This window comes from Tupaia chinensis, unplaced genomic scaffold (genome assembly GCF_000334495.1).
Source record: "Tupaia chinensis unplaced genomic scaffold, TupChi_1.0 Scaffold000232_1, whole genome shotgun sequence".
Taxonomy (NCBI): domain Eukaryota; kingdom Metazoa; phylum Chordata; class Mammalia; order Scandentia; family Tupaiidae; genus Tupaia; species Tupaia belangeri.
The window spans coordinates 2,947,518-2,966,745 of NW_006159708.1; the positions used below are offsets into that span (position 1 = coordinate 2,947,518).

Consider the following 19,228-nt stretch of genomic DNA (forward strand, 5'->3'; position numbering starts at 1 on the left):
TGTGTGTGTGTGTGTGTGTGTGTGTGTGTGTGTGTATAGATAGGTAGATATTTAATTATCTATTGCTATATAACAAACTGTACCAAATTTAGTGCTCTGAAACAGAGTCATTTGTTACCAGCAGTTTCTGTGGGTCAGGGCCTAAAGCACAGCTTAGCTAAATTCCCTGCCTTCAGATCTTTTACTAGATATAATCAAGAAACCAGTCACGGGTGTAGTTTTAGATGAAGGATTTATTGAGAAAGGATCAGCTTTCACGTGAACTCACATGGCTAACAGGCTGATTCACTTTCTTCAGAGCTGTTGGCCAGAGATCACTTTCAGATCATTGACACATGGGATATTATTTAGGGTAGCTTACAACATGGTAACTTGCTTCATTGAAAAAAAGAAAAAAAGCAGGCAGGAAAAGTCAGAGGAAAAGTGTACTAGTCAAAGATATATTACAGTCTTTTATAACCTAATGTGGAAAGTGACACCCCCAAGATTGTTGGTGTATTCCATTCTTTGATTTTTAAACTTTTTTTTTTGAGAGATTTTTTGTTATAGGGTGCTTAAACTCGCCAGAGATACAGAGAGAGACAGAGAGACAGAAAGCTAGACATTACCTCCCCCACCCCAGGGGAGATAGTCATGCCATAATCCCCTTTTCCCTCAGTCTCCTCCTGGGATTTTGGGTACGTGTACACATATACCATGGGGTCTAGGATTCTAACCATGGTTGACTACATGGGAGTCCAGTGACATAACCATTTCATCATCTGGTCCTGGTGCATTCCATTCTTAAGAAATAAATCAGTAGACCTCTTGTAAATATTAATAGAAGGTACTGTACATGGCATGCATACCAAGATGGGAGGGTCATCCAGAGCCATGGCAGAAGTTCCCTACCTTACCATCAGTACCAGCAGTACAGAGGTGTTGACACCAGCAGTACAGAGGTGTTGACACAATCGTGTGTGCTATGCCAAACTACTTGAGTGTGCCTAAGTTGACACACCAGTTCAATTATAACCTTGGCAATATATATTTTTTTTAATTTTAGAGAGAGTTTTTTTTTTTTTTTCCGCTATAGGGTGCATGTGCTCACCAGAGAGACAGAGAGAGATAGAGAGAAAGAAAGCCAGAAATCACCCTCCACCCAGGGGGATGACCATGCTGCAATCCTTTCTCCTCTACTCTCCTCCCAGGTGTGGCGCGCCCCCGCCCATCGAGTGGCCCAAAATGGCGCTGAGAGGAAGTGCCTTGAGAGCACATGAGGCAAACAACTTTGAGGAAGTACATTACCCGGAAGGCGTGATCACAACCACCCACCAATCCCTCCGCGCCCCTCCGTGCGTGGACAGTGCATGCGACCTATCAGGACTAGTTCCGCATACGTGAACAGTGCCCTGATTGGTGGGGACTCCTATTTAAGGGGACCGGGATGGGAAGAAAGGCGGAAGCAGCTATACAATAAAGTCCTGATGAGAAGACTGTCTCCTGGTCGTTCCTGACGCGACATGATGTAATCCCACTTGTCTATTTCAGGGATTATTGACTGTGTGTTGGGGGTCTTATTTAAGAAGTGTGCACATTTCACTGTGATATCATTAGGACTAAAGAACTAAAAAGGCAAAAGTTTTATATGAACCATTTTGTTAAGCGTAGATAACATATCCTTTCCCTAAAGAAGTAAATCAAAGTAGAAATAGGAGCATGTATGGAATCTTGAGCCTCTTGATGCATTTGGTGGTGGGTTAAAGGCCTCTGGTTAGCTCTAAACTTCACAAATATTCTCAAACTGGAACCTCTCCATTGGAACTGTCAGCAATAAATGTTGACCCCGAGACCAAATGTTTCTGTTTAATTACTGGCTACCGCAATCAGAAAACACAGATAGGTCCTATTTATAAAGACAGATACTCTCAGGAAAACTGCTGCTCCTAAACCTCTAGACAGACAATCGCATTTACTCTGAACTAAAATTGTTATTCCCAGGATGGAGAAGATGTTATTGATCTTCATGATTATGTTTGCTCTTGGAATCAACTACTGGTATTGTACAGGTAAGACCCTCAACAATCCAGCCACTTCAATCTCTTAATGATTGAAACCACCTTGTATGGAGCATCACTGAGGCTCCATGTGCTTGTGTGTTCAGGGTTGCCACGGTATGCGGATCCCCTCGTGGATGAAGCCTTCAATGCCTCTGTCAAAGTAGTAAATTCCAGGATACCGAGGCCATTTCTCTATCGGCCATACAGAAGTTCACTGAAAAATGTAAGTGTCCAGGGGTGTCTTCTCGACTCCTCTTCATACTGTTATTATCTGTCAGTTTGTTGGATACACTTTAAACATTTATTCAGTTTATAATATACTAGCTAGTCAATATCTTTGTTTTCAAAAATTCATCCTCATTAACTTATGAGACTTAACATCTATATTTGAAATTTTATTTTATTTTATAAATTTGATCACTTTATATACATACATCACATAGTTTGTAAATTGAATTTACCCAACATGAAAACACTTTACACCAGTCTAGTTGAGGATACAAAACACATTATCATCAACATATAATCCATTTCTGTGTCCCATAAATGCCTTTTCTCTATATTTCCCTCTCTAATTTCTTTCCTTACACACCCCCCCTTTTCCCACCCTCTTACCACATTGTCTCCAGTATTCATAACTATTTTCAAAGTTCTATATCCTGTAATCTTTCTGTTTCCACCATAGAGTGTGTACAGTTGGTATATAGTAAGTGGAGACATACAGTGTCTCTCTTTCATAGCCTGGCTTTCTTCATTCAGAAGTAAAACTTTTATATTTGTTCCCTTTCTTTCAAATGCCGGGGTCTTATTGTTTTTTTATGGCTGAGTAGTATTCCATAGAGTATATGTTCCACAATTTTTTCAATCCACTCATCTGTTTCTGGACATTTGTGTTGGTTCTCTGTCTTAGCAATTGTGAATAATACTGCAATAAGCATAGATATGCAAATATTTTTCCAACTTAGCATTTTCCTGTTTGATTTTCAATCAATTTATTTTTCTTCAGAAATGTATTTTACAGTAGAAAATATCATAGATAATTCAGTACATTTTTCTCGAATAACCAGTGGAGTAGGTTTCAAATGTTCACAACATAAATAATGTCAAATGTTGAAGGTGGCGAATATGTTAACATTGATTTGTTTATTATACTTCATATATATGCTTTTAAAGATCATTCTATACTCTACAAATATGTGTAATGATTAGAAGTGTCATAAATTACAATAAATATGTAAAAAAAATAAATAGGCTGTTTAGTCATCTCTTCCATACTGTTTTCTGTTAAAGAATGATCTTTTTTTTTTGTCATGATGTTCTCAAAGCTACTTCTAATGACTGATTCTTCTGCTGCATTCTTCTCTCTGACCTTGTCTTCTGTTTCTCTGTGTCCTGTTTTTGTACCTGAAGTCCTCGTAGTTCTTCCTGAATTGTTCTAGTGAGAACTACTGGCTTATTGAAAATGAGCCACCTTTCATATTCAGCAGTTCTGCTCCTCATATTTACAGAAAATCAATTCTGACTTTTGAGCCAAAGACCTCTAACTTCCTCTGTCAATCTGGAAAATTCTGTTTTTGTTGGTGGTGGTGGTGTTGTAATTTTTGTTTGTTTGGTTTTTTGGTTAGCAATGGGAACCAGGAAAGAAGAATTTTCTTGGGCTTCCCTGACTACATCTGTCATAGGCAAGGAAAATGTAGAGATTTTCTTCAAAGAAAATAAGAAACAGAGGCAATAAGTCACATCCCTCCTTCCTCCTGTTTCCCAGCTGACTAAACTGATTGTTGTCATCATAATGGGGCTCATTTGGAGGTAGAAATGGACATACTCTCAAGTACATTTAGTTTAAGGTGAGCATTATAGGAGGTTCTGTGAAGTTATATACATTAGGAATGAAAAGGCTGAGCAGCTGGATTGCATAAAATTAACAACGGAGACATGGCCAGGAGTTCAGGAAGCAGCCCCTTTCTTGCAGAGGCCATGTGGCTGTGATTTCTTTTGGCCTCTTTGCTCCCTTCTTTTCTTCCTGGATGCCTCTTTACCGTCTTCTGTCTACTACTCTGCAGAGCACCCAAGTCATGACTTCCTACTCCAAGTCCCCAAATACAACATATTCATTTTAATTTCTTCAGAACCAGGCTAGATTTCTCTTTTGCAAATTCTGAAGAAATTAATTGAATTGTCCCACTTGTCTTTTCCTTAATCATTGATCATAAAGCCTATGGGGTCTTCTTTACTTAGGTATCCCTCCCAGAACAAGGCCGCCATGGCCAGAGTGGGGCTGCTTGGACTTGGACATTGTGGTATGGAGACACCATGAGATACATGTGGTCAGGTGCCAAACAAAGTTCGAAGCCCTCTGGAAGAGGCTTAGATCATAAGGAAGCCCTTTCTTTTAAAACAGCTTGTATTAACTTCCATATTGAGTTTTCATTAATATTTAAAATTGAAATCTACTTGAGGTGTTATGGAATCTATGTCCTCTTGCAAGTCTTTCAGATGAACATTTAAAATTTACTGGAAATAGATCTATTGCTCACTATAGAAGAAAGTAGTCAATTAAATGAAGACAAGAGAACTACTGATGCCGTGGGTATCTGGTCCATGCAGTAGAGCTTTCGTCAGGTGTATCCCAGCAGGGCACATGAAATATGTGTGCCATCTCAGTGTGGTCACCCAGACCTGAACCCTTGCACACATATACACCTAAAATATGATGTTCTACCAAGAAGTCTGCTAATTCTTGCCTTTCCTTGGCCATTCCCTTTATTTAGTTAGTAAATTAGTTAGTTAGTTAGTTTAAACATTCAATCACTATACATCTCTTCTCTTATAAAGTGAATTTTGCCAAAAGGAATACATTTCACACCAGGTGAGTTGAGGATACTATACACATTATCATAAACAGATAATAAACCATTTATCCCATAGGCCATTCCTTTCTTGATTTTTTCAGTTAAAGTACAAATTTATTTTCATGAAAACAAATTTCAAATCCATACATAGATTCTTTCAGTATGCATTTTCTGTGAACTTTTTGAAGACCCATCTTACTTAGATATTGAAGTCACTGGGTGAATCATGGCCCAATCTGACCATGTCCTCTAGTAACAGGAAGTGAAGACATAGACATGCACAGAGAGAATACATGTAAAGACGTGGAAAGATGGTGGCTGTCTGCCAGTGCTGCATGCTGTGCAAATACTTTATATTTTTTTAATATATATTTTATTTTGTTTTAATTTCTTTCATACATTCAAGTACTATACATCACTTAGCTTGTAAAGTGATTTTCACAACATGAAGGCACTTCACACCAATCCAGTTGAGGATCCTATACACATTATCAACAACAGATATTAATCCATTTCTGTGTCCCAAAAAAGCCTTGCCTCTCTATTTTTCTTCTTAATTTCTTTTGTTACACTATACTCCTTCTCCCACTCTCTTCTCGCACTGTATCCAATATCCACAACCATTGTCCAGGCTAATATATGATCTAATCTTTCACTGTCAACAATAGAGCACAGATAGCAATACATGTTAAGTGGAAGCATGCAATGTCCTCATAGGCTGGCTTGCTTTACTGAGCAGTAAATCTTCCATATTTGTCTACTAAAAAGCCAGGGTCTTGTTGTTTTTTAATGGCTGAGTAGCATTCCATAGAACATAACCACACTTTTTTAATCCATTCTTCTATTCATGAACATTTGGGTTGGTTCCATGTCGTAGCAGTTTTGACTAATGCCTCAATAAACATAGATGTGTAAGGACTTTTATGAGTGTTATCCTGTATTTGGGCAGATACCCAGAACTGTCATATCTTATGGTAGTTCTATAAGTAGATATTTGAAGAACTCCCACATAGTTCTTCAGTGTGGCTGACCCAATTTAACTGCCCACCAGCAGTATAGAAGTGTTCTCCCTTTACCACAGTCCTGCCAGCACTTACCATTTTCTGATTTTCAAATCTTAGTCATTCTGGAAAAGATTAAAATTACAAAAGAAATGAAAAGTTTTGGTGTGATTCTGGTGGAAAGGGAACTCTCCTACACTTTGGTGGGAATGTAAATTGGTCCAGCCAGCGTAGAGAACAATATAGAGGTTACTCAAAGACCTACAAATAGAATTACCATATGATCAAGTAATCTCACTCCTGGGTATCTACCAAAAGGACAAGGGAATGCTCAGTCATAAAAGCACTTGCACATCAATGTTTATTGCAACATTGTTCACAATTGCTAAGACATGGAACCAACCTAAATATCCAGGAACAGAGGAATGCATTGAAAACGTGTGGTACATATACTCTATGGAAAACTGTTTAGCCATAAGAAACAACAAGACCAAGGTATTTTATAAAAAATGGTCAAATATGGATGATTTATTGCTGAGTGAAGCAAATCAGGCTATGAAAGAAATTTATTGCATATCTCCACTTAATATAGGGCTTAAAAGAAGTGAAAATAGTGACATATGCTGGAGACAGTGTGGAAGAATAGTGGGAGAAGGAAAGACTATAAGGAAGAAAATCAGGGGAAAATGTAGAGAAGCAAGACATTTGTGGAACACAAAAATGGTGTATTGCATATTGATGATAATGTATATAGTATTGTCAACTGAAATAGTCTAAGATATATTTCATATTGTATAGATTCTCTTTAGAAGCTAAATGATGTATAGAGATCAAATGTTTTTTTTAAAAAATAAAAATAATAAAAAATAAAGTAAGTTACCCATTCTGACTGGGTTTAGGTGGTAATTCATTGTGGTTTTCATCAACATCTCCCTTAGGATGAGGGATATTGAACATTTTTTCATATTCTATTTGGCTACTCATATGTCTTCCTTATACAGTTGTTTGTTCAGCTCATTTTCCTATGTTTTAATTGGATTGATCATTTTTGGGGTATCTGAGAATTCTGATTATCAATCCCTTATCTGACACATAATTTACAAAAATATTCTCCCATTCTGAGGGTTGTTGATTCACATTAATTACTGTATTTTGCTTTGCGAAATTTCTTAATCTAATGTAATCCCATTTGTCTAATTTTGGAATTATTGACTGTGATTTGGGGGTCTTATTTAAGAAGTTTTTGCTACCCCAGTGTCTCCAGAGTCCTCAGTGCTTTTCATCAGGAGTTTTATAGTTCGAGATCTTATGTTTAGGTCTTTGATACACTTTGAGTTGATTTTTGTCAATGGTAAAAGATAGGGCTTCAGATTCATCTTTTTGGAGGTGGATACCCAGTTTTTCCAGAACCATTTGCTAAGGAGGTTTTAATTTTCCCACTGGATTGACTGGTACACTTTGTCAAAGATCAGAAGGCTGAATATTTGGGGGGGGGTGTATTTCTGAGATCTCTATTCCATTCTGTTCCATTGTTTTTGAGTCAATACCATGTTCTGTTTTTGTGTCAATACCATGCTGTTTTGATCAGGGCATTTCTAATTATTTACATTTATCAGCCAAGCTACACTCACTGTGCCTGCTTCTTGAAAATTTTGTTTCCCCAGTCTTTCAGACTCTAAAATAATAATAATAAAATTTTAAAAAGGAAAATTTTATTTCTTCTTCCATTTGCAGGAGCATCCTCCTACTTCAATTTCTCCTGGTGACATTTCTTTCCTCTTGGAGTGTTTCACACTTTGATTTATGCTGTGTGTGCTAGCCATTTCTTCTATAAATACCATGTAGATAGTTCCCATGTACAATTCTGTCCATAGCAGCACGTAAGAGCTATTCATTAGGAGCCCAATCTTCAAGAGAGAGCTGAAGAAATAGATCATTGACACTGAGGGTCCAGACATGTCACCAAAGATGAAATACAAAGGAGTAAGTAGGACTTGAAAAACTGATTTACCTTATTAGTAGTTGAAAAGAGAAATAATCAGAATTAAAACAATAAGGTAGGAAGGTAGAATAAGGTTAGACAATAATAGGATGAAAAAGAATACTCATTACTACAGAGAGAATATAATTTGGTAAAATTACCTTTCAAGAGACCAGAAGATATCATAATAGTTATGTCACTGGACTGCCACATGACGAACTGAGCTTTGAGTCCAGATCTGGCTTCTTGAAACGCATGCTGGGTGTGTGTGCCTGTATCCCCAAAATCTCAAGAGGAGAAGAGTAGAGAAGGGATTGTGGCAAAGCCATCACTCCTGGGAGGTTATCCTCACTTTCTTTTTTTTTTTTCTTACAAATCAATATCTTTTTTTAAATTTATTTCTTTTTTTGTATATACATTCAATCGCATTGTTTAGCTTACAATGTGAGCATTTCAATATGTGAACATTTCTCCCCAGTCCCGTTGATCAAAATATCTTCAACCGATAACACCTCACTTTCCCATCCCATCAATGTTCTACCTCTGTAGCCCTTCTCCAAATGTCCTTCATTAGGCCCCACTCCTCCACATACATCTCATCTGACACTCACATCCATCTCTTGTGTTTGTAGAACTGTTAGTCAATCAGTTTCAGTCATATAGTGCAGACATTCAATATATGTTAAGTGGGGACATACAATGTCTCTCCTTCATAGCCTGGCTTGCTTCACTCATCAGTAAATCTTCCATGTTTTTCCACTTTCTGTCAAAAGGCAGGGTTTTGTTGTTTTTTTTTTTATGGCTGAGTAGTATTCCATAGAGTATATGAGCCACAGTTTTTCAATCCATTCCTCCATACAGGGGCATTTGGGTTGGTTCCATGACTTAGCAATCGTGAATAGAGCTGCAATAAACATCGATGAGCAAGCACTTTTCCAATGAAGAATTCTTCTGTCCTTTGGGTAGATACCAAGGAATGGGATTGCTGGATCATATGGTAGATATATTTGTAAATTTTTGAGGAGTCTTCAAATTATTCTCCACAGTGGTTGGACCAATTCACATTCCCACCAGCAGTGTAAAAGAGTTCCCCTTTCACCACACCCCCACCAACACTTATCATTTTGTTTTTTTAATCTTAGACATTTTGACTGGGGTTAGGTGGTACCTCATTGTTGTTTTTATCTGCATTTCCCTTAAGATGGGGGATGGTGTACATCTTTTCATATGTCTTTTGGCTATTCATATGTCATCTTTAGAGAGTGTTTTATTCAACTCCTTCTCCCATTTTTTAACGAGGTTGGTCATCTTTTTTCCAGACAGCTTCTTTAGTTCCTTGTGTATTCTGGTTATCAGTCACTTATCTGATGAAAAATTTACAAAAATATTTTACCATTCTGAGGGCTGTCGATTGACACTAATTACTGTGTCTTTTGCCATGCAGAAACTTCTTAGTCTGATGTAATCCCACTTGTCTATTTTGGGGATGATCGACTGTGGCAGCTTTATAGTTTGAGGTCTTAGATTTAGATCCTTGATTTACCTTGACTTGATTTTTGTCAAAGGTGAGAGGTAGGGGTTCAAATTGAAAATGACACCAAAGAATGGAAGGACATCCCATGTTCATGGATTGGAAGAATTAATATAATCAAAATGGCAATTCTACCCAAATTAATCTACCTATTTAATGCAATGCCAATAAAAGTACCAGACACATTCTTCACAGACCTAGAAAAGACAATCATAAAATTTGGCTGGAATCATAAAAGACCCCGTATTGCCAAAGCAATTCTACACAAGAAGAGTGGAGTGGGTGGCATCTCATTCCCTGACCCAAAAATATACTACAAAGCTGTGGTAATCAAAACAGTATGGTACTGGCACAGAAACAGACAGGTGGACCAATGGAATAGAATAGAGTCCCCAGAAATAAATGCCCAATCATACAGTCAACTGATCTTTGACAAGGGGTACCAGTCAATCCAGTGGGAAAAGGAAAGCCTCTTAAGCAAGTGGTGCTGGAAAAACTGGATTTCCACTTGCAGAAAGATGAATCTAAACCCCTACCTCTCACCTTTGACTTTCTTTCTCTCTACCTCTCTGGAGAGTGCACATACCCTATAGCAAAAATTTATCTAAAAAAGAAAAAGGAAAAAATTATCTTTTTTTTTAATTTTCTTTTTTTTTAATTTTTTTTTGGGGGGGAGAAGTTCTTGCAACAGGGTGTGTGTGCTCGCCAGAGAGACAGAGAAACAGAAAGTGAGAAATCACCCCCCCCAGGGGGGAATGGCCACGCTGCAATCCCTTCTCCTCCATTCTCCGTTTGGGATCTTGGGCACACATGCACATGCGCCCGGCATGAGTATAAGCCACTGGGTCTGGGACTTGAACAGCGGTAGACTACATAGGAGTTCAGCGACATAGCCATTACGCTAACTGCTGGTCCCAGAAAAATTTATCTTTCAAAAGCAATTCAGAAATATTTGTTATGCACATTTATGAACATGCTGAACATTAACTTTAGCATATATTTTAAATTATTGGTCATATAGTTTCACTTCTAGGAATATGTCCAACAAAAATAAGTGGCTTACTCATGTGTATATATGTGTAGGTGTTCTAGACTAGAGCTCAGTAAACTTAATCAGAAGGATCAGGCCCTTTCACTTTATTCCTGAGTTTTCTTAATAAGTCTAGTAGTTCTTCACTCAGGCTGTATATCAGCAAGACCTGAGAGCTTTAAATATTCCAGAAGATATGACCCACTAATCAAATCTCAACCTCACTGCATTGAGAATTAAATATGAGCACCTTTCCATGGTTGTAAGAGCATCAATTGACATTCATCTCCCAACATCATGGTGTATGGTGCTCCCATTGTTATGTCCAACCACAGGAGTAGGACTTTTCTCTGTGCCAGGTACTGGTTCTGCACTTCCCTCAAATAATGGGCTTCTTTCCATCTTTTAAGCCCAGCTTAAATTTCCCTTCCAAAGGATTGTACTGGCAATTTCTCTAAAGGAGCTGCTTCCTATCCTTACCACCATTACCATTTCATCATCAATGTTTTCATTTTCTTTACCATGTTTACTGGGTGGCAGCTCTTCTGGACTCTAAGCTACATGAAATCTCTCCTGCTCTGCCTCTGGTGCTAAATACACAATAAGCATTCAATAGATCACAAGACTTCTGTGTCATAAGAAATTCCCAGTGTTTTTGGTAATTTGAGAGAGTCCCAGTGTTCCATGTGTGGTGAAAAGGAATATAAATTCTGTAACCATTTTCATAGATGAGACTGCTGAAGAAGAAACCTGGGACTGAGGAGCAGCTATTGGCATAATGGCTATGTCGCTGAACTCCCATGTAGTCAACCGCAGTTCTAGTCCCAGACCCGGTGGCTTAAACTCATGCTGGACATGTGCATGCACATGCCCAAGATCCCAAGAGGAGAATGGAGGAGAAAGGGATTGGAGTGTGGCCATGCCCACTAGGGGGTGATTTCTCGTTCTCTGTCTCTCTGTCTCGCTCTGGATTTCTGGTGAGCACACACATCCTATAGCAAAAACCTCAAAAAAAAAAAAACCTAGGGTTGGATAATACTCTGCAGAGCTATATTTGTTGCTTAATCATTTCTTTCAGGAATTCTTAAGAAATTAAGCATTCTTTTTGGAAATGGCACTATATATGTAGTTTATTTTCATTATTTTTTATAGTTATGTTGTACAAAATTTTCATGAACACAGGATTGAAAATACTGAATCTTTTTTCCTAGGAAAAATAGAGAGGTTCCTGCAAGTCTTGGGTCACAATCTTTTTGTCTATTCATCTACAAGTAAACTTGTTTAGTGAGATCCTCTTAAAGATTCCAAATTTAATGTATATTGTTGATTCATTAATGATTCATTAACATGAACTCAAAACCAAAATGAGATACCACCTAACCACAGCCAGAATGACTAAGATTTTTTTTTTTAATAATAAGTGCTACCATGGCTGTGGAGAAAGAGGAAATCTCCTAAACTACTAGTGGAAATTTAAATTGATCCAGCTACTATGGAGAACAATATTGAGATTCCTCAAGGATCTACAAATAGAACTACCATATGATCTAGCAGTCCTACTCCTGAGTATCTACACAAAGGATAAGAGAACCTCAGTTAAAAAATGCTTGCACATCTATGTTAACTGTGGTATTATTCACAACTGCTAAGACATAGTACCTACCTAAATGTCCATGAACAGAGGAATGGATTGAAAAGTGTGGCACATATACTCTATGGAATATTTCTCAGCCATAAAAACAAGACCCTAGCTTTAGATAAAATGTGGATGAGTATGGAAGGATTACTACTGAGTGAAGCAAGCCAGGCAATAAAGGAAAGACATTGTTTATCCCCATGTAATATATACTGACTTTTCATGATCCATTACTCAAACTGAAAGATTACAAGGTATTAAAATTGGTTATGGATACTGGATACAGTGAGGGAAGAGGGTGGGAGAAGAGGAGAGTGTAATGAAAGACACTAAGGAAAAAATAGAGAGGCAAGACATTTATGAGACAAAGAAATGGGTTATTATGTATTGATAACATGTAAAATATCCTGGACTGAACTGGTGTAAAGTGTATTCATTTTGTGAAAATTTTATTTACAAGCTAAGTGATGTACAGTGATTGAGTGTATAAAAGAAATTAAAGCAAAATGAAATCTACCTAAAAAATTGTACTCAGTGAAGGGACACCACAACTCATGCCTAAACTAAGATGCTCTAATACACATATTTTCTCTATAAGATGCAATTTGCCTTCTTGGGCTTAGGAACACACGAGATAGCTCTTTAGCAGAGAGAGAGAGAGAAGAGAGAGAAAGCCACCCTGGGGATGGCCATGCCACAATCCATTCTTCTCTATCCTCCTTTCAGTACTTTGGGAATACATGAATGCATGCCCAGCGTATTTTTTATGTCATCAGGTCTGGGACTCAAACCACAGAATTGTCCATGTGGTTTTCAGTCATCTTAACTATCATGCTACTAGAAAGCTCTGAAATTACCACCAAAAAGCAAGTAGAAATGGAATATTATTTCTGATAAAATGCATGATTAAACCACTATGCAGTTTATTCTAGATGGGAAACCACATTTAGTATGTTGTGATGATGTTCAGGGAATGAATGTTGAGTAGTTTTTAAAAAAAAAAAAAAAGTTGCAGGAGGAAAAAAAAACAGTAAAACTGTTCATATCATAATTTTTTAAAAAGTGCATATTTGATGACTGCAGTAAACTATATAGCCCCAGCTAGGTACTACTTTATAGTATGTTCATTCTACTCACGGAGGTTTATGCCTAAAGTCTGATTTGGGTTCATGTATAGGTATATATCAGCTGTGCTAGCTATTGGATATATTGAGACTAATTAAGTTCATTAGCAAATCAATTAAATGGGGGGGAAGGCATAGAAAGCAACCATGGATACCAGAGACAATGTGGGAGGAGGGTGGAACACGGCAGAGGGTGAAGGATAGGGAATCAAGGATGGCAAAACAAAAAACAAAGTATACAAGACATAAGAATTGGAAAATTATTTGCTGATAACATGTATGTTGATGTGCTTGATTGAGCCAATATACAGTGTATTTTGGATGGAAATTCATTTGTATGCTGTAATGATGTATAGTGAATTAATGTAAAAAATAAATAAATTTAAAGAGAAAAAAAAGAAAAGAAAAAAAAAGCACAAAAATGCAAAAGCCATTGCACTAATAAGTCCACAGGAAGCACATTTGTTTGTAGTCTGAGAGCTAAAAAGAAGGCAGAGCATTGCCTGTTTGACACTAGCTGGGAACATTATGTCAGACAACTGAATTTTCACTACTCTGCACATGTCCATGACTTCAAAAGTACTGTAAAGATCAACTTGGAGGTTCCAAGTGAACGTTAGTGAGGAGAAAAAAAATCAAAATATCCATGAATAACGATTGTCACAGTTGGAAGACTCAGAGGCTGTCATCTCAAGATAAAAGAAAGTTGGGACCAGCAGTTGGAGTAATAGCTATGTCGCTGGACTCCTATAGAGTTGACTGTGGTTCAAGTCCTAGACCCAGTGGCTTAAACTCACTCCAAGCACGTGTGTGAGCGTGCCCAGGATCCCAAGAGGAGAATGGAGGAGAATGAATTGTTGTATGGCCATCCCCCCTTGGGGGTGATTTCTCGCATTCTGTCTCTCCATCTCTCTCTGTCTTTCTGGCGCATGCACGTGCCCTATAAGAAAAAAAACACTCTTAAAAAAAGAAATAATAGATAAAAGGAAATTTATTGAGAAATAGTTCTTGGTGTCTATAGACAGAGGAGCTTCAGCTCACACTCCATAAAAGAGGAGGGTCAGGACCAGCAGTTAGTGTAATGGCTATGTCACTGAACTCCCACATGGCTGGCTGTGGTTCGAGTCCTGGACCCAGTGGCTTAAACTCACGCCGGGCACATGTGCATGCATGCCCAAGATCCCAAGAGGTGAATAGAGAAGAAGGGACTGCGGCATGGCCATCCCCCCCCGGGGAGTGATTTCTTGCTATCTGTCCCTCTCTGTCTTTCTGCCGAGTACACGCACCCTATAGAAAAAAATCTCTTAAAAAAAAAAAAAAGAGGATGGTTTTTAATAAAGCAACTGATTATGCTATTTGGGGATGTTGTATGTACATTTTGCAGATAAGAAACACTTTTTGTTTTTTGCTTTATTTAGGCTGTTGGACTTTGTACTTGTTTTGTGTCCCTGTGTAACAGCTTGGGGTCAGCATTCCCTTACAATGATATTCCATCTTAAATCAATTTTAGAAGCAATATTAGCAATATTTGTGTTACCACATATAAATTCAGATTCTATCTTTTGCCATAAAAATATTGTATGACTTTGGTCAATCACTTTTCATCTCTGGTGTTTAGGATGAAGGCATGACACAAAGTGATTGTTAAGATAATTGATCTTTGGGATCAGCAGTTAGCGTAATGGCTATGTCGCTGGACTCCCACGTAGTCAACCGTGGTTTGAGTCCCGGACCCGGTGGCTTAAACTCACGCCGGGCGCGAGTGCGTGCATGCCCAAGATCCGGAGAGGAGAATGGAGGAGAAGGGATTGCGGCATGGCCATCCCCTCTGTGGGGTGATTTCTCGCTTTCTATCTCTCTGTCTCTCTCTGTCTGTCTGGCGAGCACACGTGCTCTATAGCAAAAACCTCTCTTTAAAAAAAAAAAAGATAATTGATCTTTCACTGTAATGATTTTATCAGGTATTTTTTTCCACATTGGAGAGACAGAATCATTTCTAGCACTATGAACTTTAGAAACACATCTATCATGCGATTAGTAGATGGCATAATAGTTGCACCACCTGGACTTTTGGGACTCCCAAGTAGTCAACCATGGTTCAAGTCCTAGACCTAATAACTTAAAATTCATGCTGGGTACATGTGCGTGTGTGTGTCCATGTGTGACTAGAATCCTGAAAGGTAAGTGGAGAAGGGATTGTGGTATGGCCCTCCACCTGGGGAACTGATTTCTCACTTTCTGTCTCTCTGTCTCTGTCTCTCTGGTGAGTTCATGTGCCCTATAGCAAATACATTTATCTAAAAAAAGAAACAAACACATCTACTGTAAACTGACACTTTGTTTCTGTGAAGGATTTTGTCTCAGAAGATAACTCCAGGAACCTAATTTTTGAGTTCTTCATGCAAGAAACTGTTTGCCGGAAATACAGTGGGGCAGATCTCTTTACATGTGCCTTCGAAAGAAGGGCCAGCTGGGTAAGTGTAATGAAAATGAAATGAATCTCAGAAACTAACCCAAAGAAAACCCTTGCTTCTTCCATGGCCTGGAGCTGATTCAGAGTCTCATGAAGAGCTCAGCCACTGCCTGGCTGGCTTCTGGCCACACCACTGTGTCGATGTGTTCCCTGGAGGGGACGGTGTGGCTTAGTGATGGAGGACTTGAGCTGTGGAGCCTGCGATCCTGGCAAGTTATTTAACCTCTGGTGCTTCCATTTCATACCCTTCACACTTGTGAGACACAGATAAGGCTTATTATCTGTTGATGAATATGTGTATGGTGGTCTCAACTGGCCTGGACCGAGGTATATATTATAGTGGGTAAAGTCTCTTCACAATCTAAATGATGCATAGCAATTTAATGTATGCACAATAATTTTAAAAATCAATAAAAAAGTAAATAAAAAATAAAATGGGGCTGAATTTGTATCAGGAAAAATGAGTAAAAAGAAGCCAATGACAAAGAAAAATAATAGACACATTTCCAATTCTATGATATATAGTATCCCCAACTGGACTGATGTGAAATATAATCATGTTGTGAAATTCACTTTAGAAGATAAGTAGTGATGTCTAGTGATTGAATATATAAAAGGTATTGAAATAAAATATATTAAATTAAAAATAAACTAAATGATGGAACCAGCAGTTGGTGTAATGGCTATGTTGCTGGACTCCCATGTAGTCGACTGCAGTTCAAGTCCTAGACCTGGTGGCTTAACATTACACCAGGTGTGTGTGTTTGCGTGCTCAAGATTCTGAGAGGAGAGTGGAGGAGAAGGCATTGCAGCATGGCCATTCCCCCTGGGGGTTGATTTCTTGCTTTCTGTCTCTCTGTCTCTCTCTGTCTTTCTGGTGAGGTCACACACCCTATAGCATAAATGTCTACAAAAAAATAAAATAAAATAATAAAATAAATGAATGGAAGGTTTGAATATGTTCCTGGCATGTGGCATTATTGTTGTCCTTCACCTCTTCCTGTTGAGGATTGACTCTAGGATCCCTTCAGAGATAGCAAAATGCCTCTGTGTGCATATTTCTTTTCCTCCGTCATTTTGCCAAACCATACACCATTTACTGATTTATTGGGTAGAGGCTAATCCTTTGTGAAAGTAACTACATGTATTTCATTCTTTTGCCTTTTCCAGAATGTGTTCCTGTGTGAGAGCAGAGTGAAGGTGTCTGAAAACAGACGGCAGTCTGTGACTACTGATTGTTACCACATCTAGAATTTGCCAGTACTTTCCAACCTTCAGGTATAACTAGGGGTTCCAGTCCACTCAGACAGTGCCTCCTGGGGGCTGAGTGTGGCACAGTGCTTTGATAGTGTAGCTGGGTTATTGCACGGGAATAGTAAGCATAACTTCTGGCACAGCTAGAATCTCCCGATACATCTACAAGCTTGTAGTTCATAACACTTACTTCTCCCAGTCTTTCCAGCTGCTTCCATTCTCTGTCTCTCTTTCTCTCTTTCCCCCATCTCTCTCTCTTTCTCTGAGATTTGGGACATGACATTAAAGTAACAGTTAAAAAATCTTTAAATTAATGAGCTAAGTATCTAGCTCCGTGATACTGTGGTTTAGTGAACAAAAGGAAATTTTTTTTCTTACTATAGGGCGCATATGCTAACCAAACAGACAGAGAGAGACAGAGAGACAGAAAGCAAGAAATCACCCCCCGGGGGGGATGGCCACACCGAAATGCCTTCTCCTCCATTCTCCTCTCAGGATCTTGGGCACACACACACAAGCACCCGGCGTGAGTTTTAAGCTGCAGGGTCCAGGATGCAAACCATAGTTGACTACATGAGAGTCCAGCGACATAGCCATTACGCTAACTGCTGGTTCCCAACAAAGGGAATTTTTGTTGAACCAGTGGTAACTGGTTGCTGTTAACTACTTATCAGCTCTGCAGTCTAGGTTAGGCTACTTAATCTTAATGATCCATGAATTCTGCATCTGTTGCATGCCAGTAAGAAAGAGCACCTTAAAGGTTTTGAGAGAATCAAGTGGATGTGGCTCTGAAAGATATTTAAGATCTTCTTTTATTGGTGCTAGAGCCAAGGATCAAGTGTCTCCTTTTCCAGACTGTACTAAAATGGCTAGGAAGTCATATATGTTCTGCAGTAACACACTCACACACTTGCGGTCCAGTTATCACAAGCTCTAAGAATACCAAGTCCCATGTACTCTGTTAGTAATGTTTTTGTGGTTTATATAAGCAAAAAGACAGTGAGGAGCAGGATGAGTACAATCCCGGGCCTTGCAGGCTTTATAGGTTATTTTGGTGTAAGGGTGCTCTTTAAGCAGGAATTTTCTGACTGCCAGGAAAAAATTTAGGACCATATAGCATAAGGAATGACTATCATGTGGGAACAGTGAGAGCTATCTGAAGAAAATGATGTTCATAGCAACATCAGGAGAGTGAACAGAAGTTGGGTAACAGAACCATATGAAGTCCTCAGAAGAAGATTCCTCACGGCTCCTGTGAGCTAGTTATTTCAGGGAACAAGAGAAATGAAGATTCCCTACTGATGATTAACCCTTCAGCAAACAAGCTAGCATGATAGGCCTTCTATCTCTGTCTCTGCATCTCTGTCTCTGTCCCTCCCTGCTTCTGTCTTCTCATTTTTTTGTAATTTTTCCTTTTTATGATTTTTTTAAAGGTAAAGTTTTTCTCTTGCTCTTAGCTCTACCTTTTGTCTTGCTAATAATCCCCTCTGGTCCTCCCACCCAGGCAGGAGAGGTGAACCTTCAGAAGATTCCTCATGGCTCCAGCGAACTAGTTATTTTGCATGGTGCGCTATTTTGTGCTTTTTTTTTTTTAGAAAGGGAAACAATAATTACAATTTTTTCATTTTATTTTGCCTTTTTTCTTTTTTTTGTTGTTATTTCTCTCTCTCTTTTTCATTTTCTTTCTTTTTTTTTTTTGGTCTCTTCACTCTTCAATATCCATTTAATGTGTTTCTAGATAGATCTAATAGCTAAACATCCAAATACTATTATGGTTAACATATTCCTCAATATCTACTGAATCTGGTGCATGAGCAAACACAATGAAATGGCAAAGAGATTCCAGATCACCCCTTTCTGCTTGCTCCTGAACATTCAGATTGAACTTCAAGAATTAGAAAGAAGCACACCGTCCATCAGATGAGAAGAAATCACCGCAGGACCACAAGAAATTTGGAAAAGCAAGAAGATACCTCTCCTCGAAGGGAAAAGAATAACTCCTCTTCATCCAGAAGCAGTTCAATGAAAATCATGGAAGTGTCTAATAAAGAATTTAGAACATTCATAATGGTGAAGCTAACAGAGATGGAAGAGAAGAGAGACAATGAACTGTTAAAGAGAAAGGAGAAAGAAGTTGAGGAATTCCAGGATGTGAGGAAATTCTTGCAAGATCTAAAAGAGGAATTACACACTTTACAAAAGACTCAAATGGAACTGTTAGAGATGAAGTCTATAATACAGGAAGTCAAAATCTCCCTTGAAAGTATTAAAAGCAGACTAGATCATTCAGAAAATAGAATCTCAGAT

At 38.4% G+C, this 19,228-nt stretch overlaps 1 protein-coding gene across 4 annotated transcripts in view; it reads left to right on the plus strand.

Annotated features, from left to right (window-relative positions):
• The first annotated feature begins 1,880 nt into the window (after nucleotides 1-1,880).
• LOC102480388 (secreted phosphoprotein 24-like) overlaps nucleotides 1,881-19,228 on the plus strand; it is a 27,817-nt gene continuing 10,469 nt past the window's right edge. The window contains exons 1-5 of one of the 4 annotated variants that reach the window (XM_027771811.1): nucleotides 1,884-2,048; nucleotides 2,144-2,262; nucleotides 15,546-15,668; nucleotides 16,838-16,945; nucleotides 18,801-18,864. In XM_027771811.1, coding sequence (XP_027627612.1) covers nucleotides 1,982-2,048; nucleotides 2,144-2,262; nucleotides 15,546-15,668; nucleotides 16,838-16,918 — 390 coding nt within the window. In that variant the 5' untranslated portion in view covers nucleotides 1,884-1,981 and the 3' untranslated portion in view covers nucleotides 16,919-16,945; nucleotides 18,801-18,864. Of the gene's footprint in view, nucleotides 2,049-2,143; nucleotides 2,263-15,545; nucleotides 15,669-16,837; nucleotides 16,946-18,800; nucleotides 18,865-19,228 lie in introns of those variants that run through there. The other 3 variants (XM_027771810.1, XR_003549369.1, XM_006148333.3) reach the window with 3 other exon arrangements.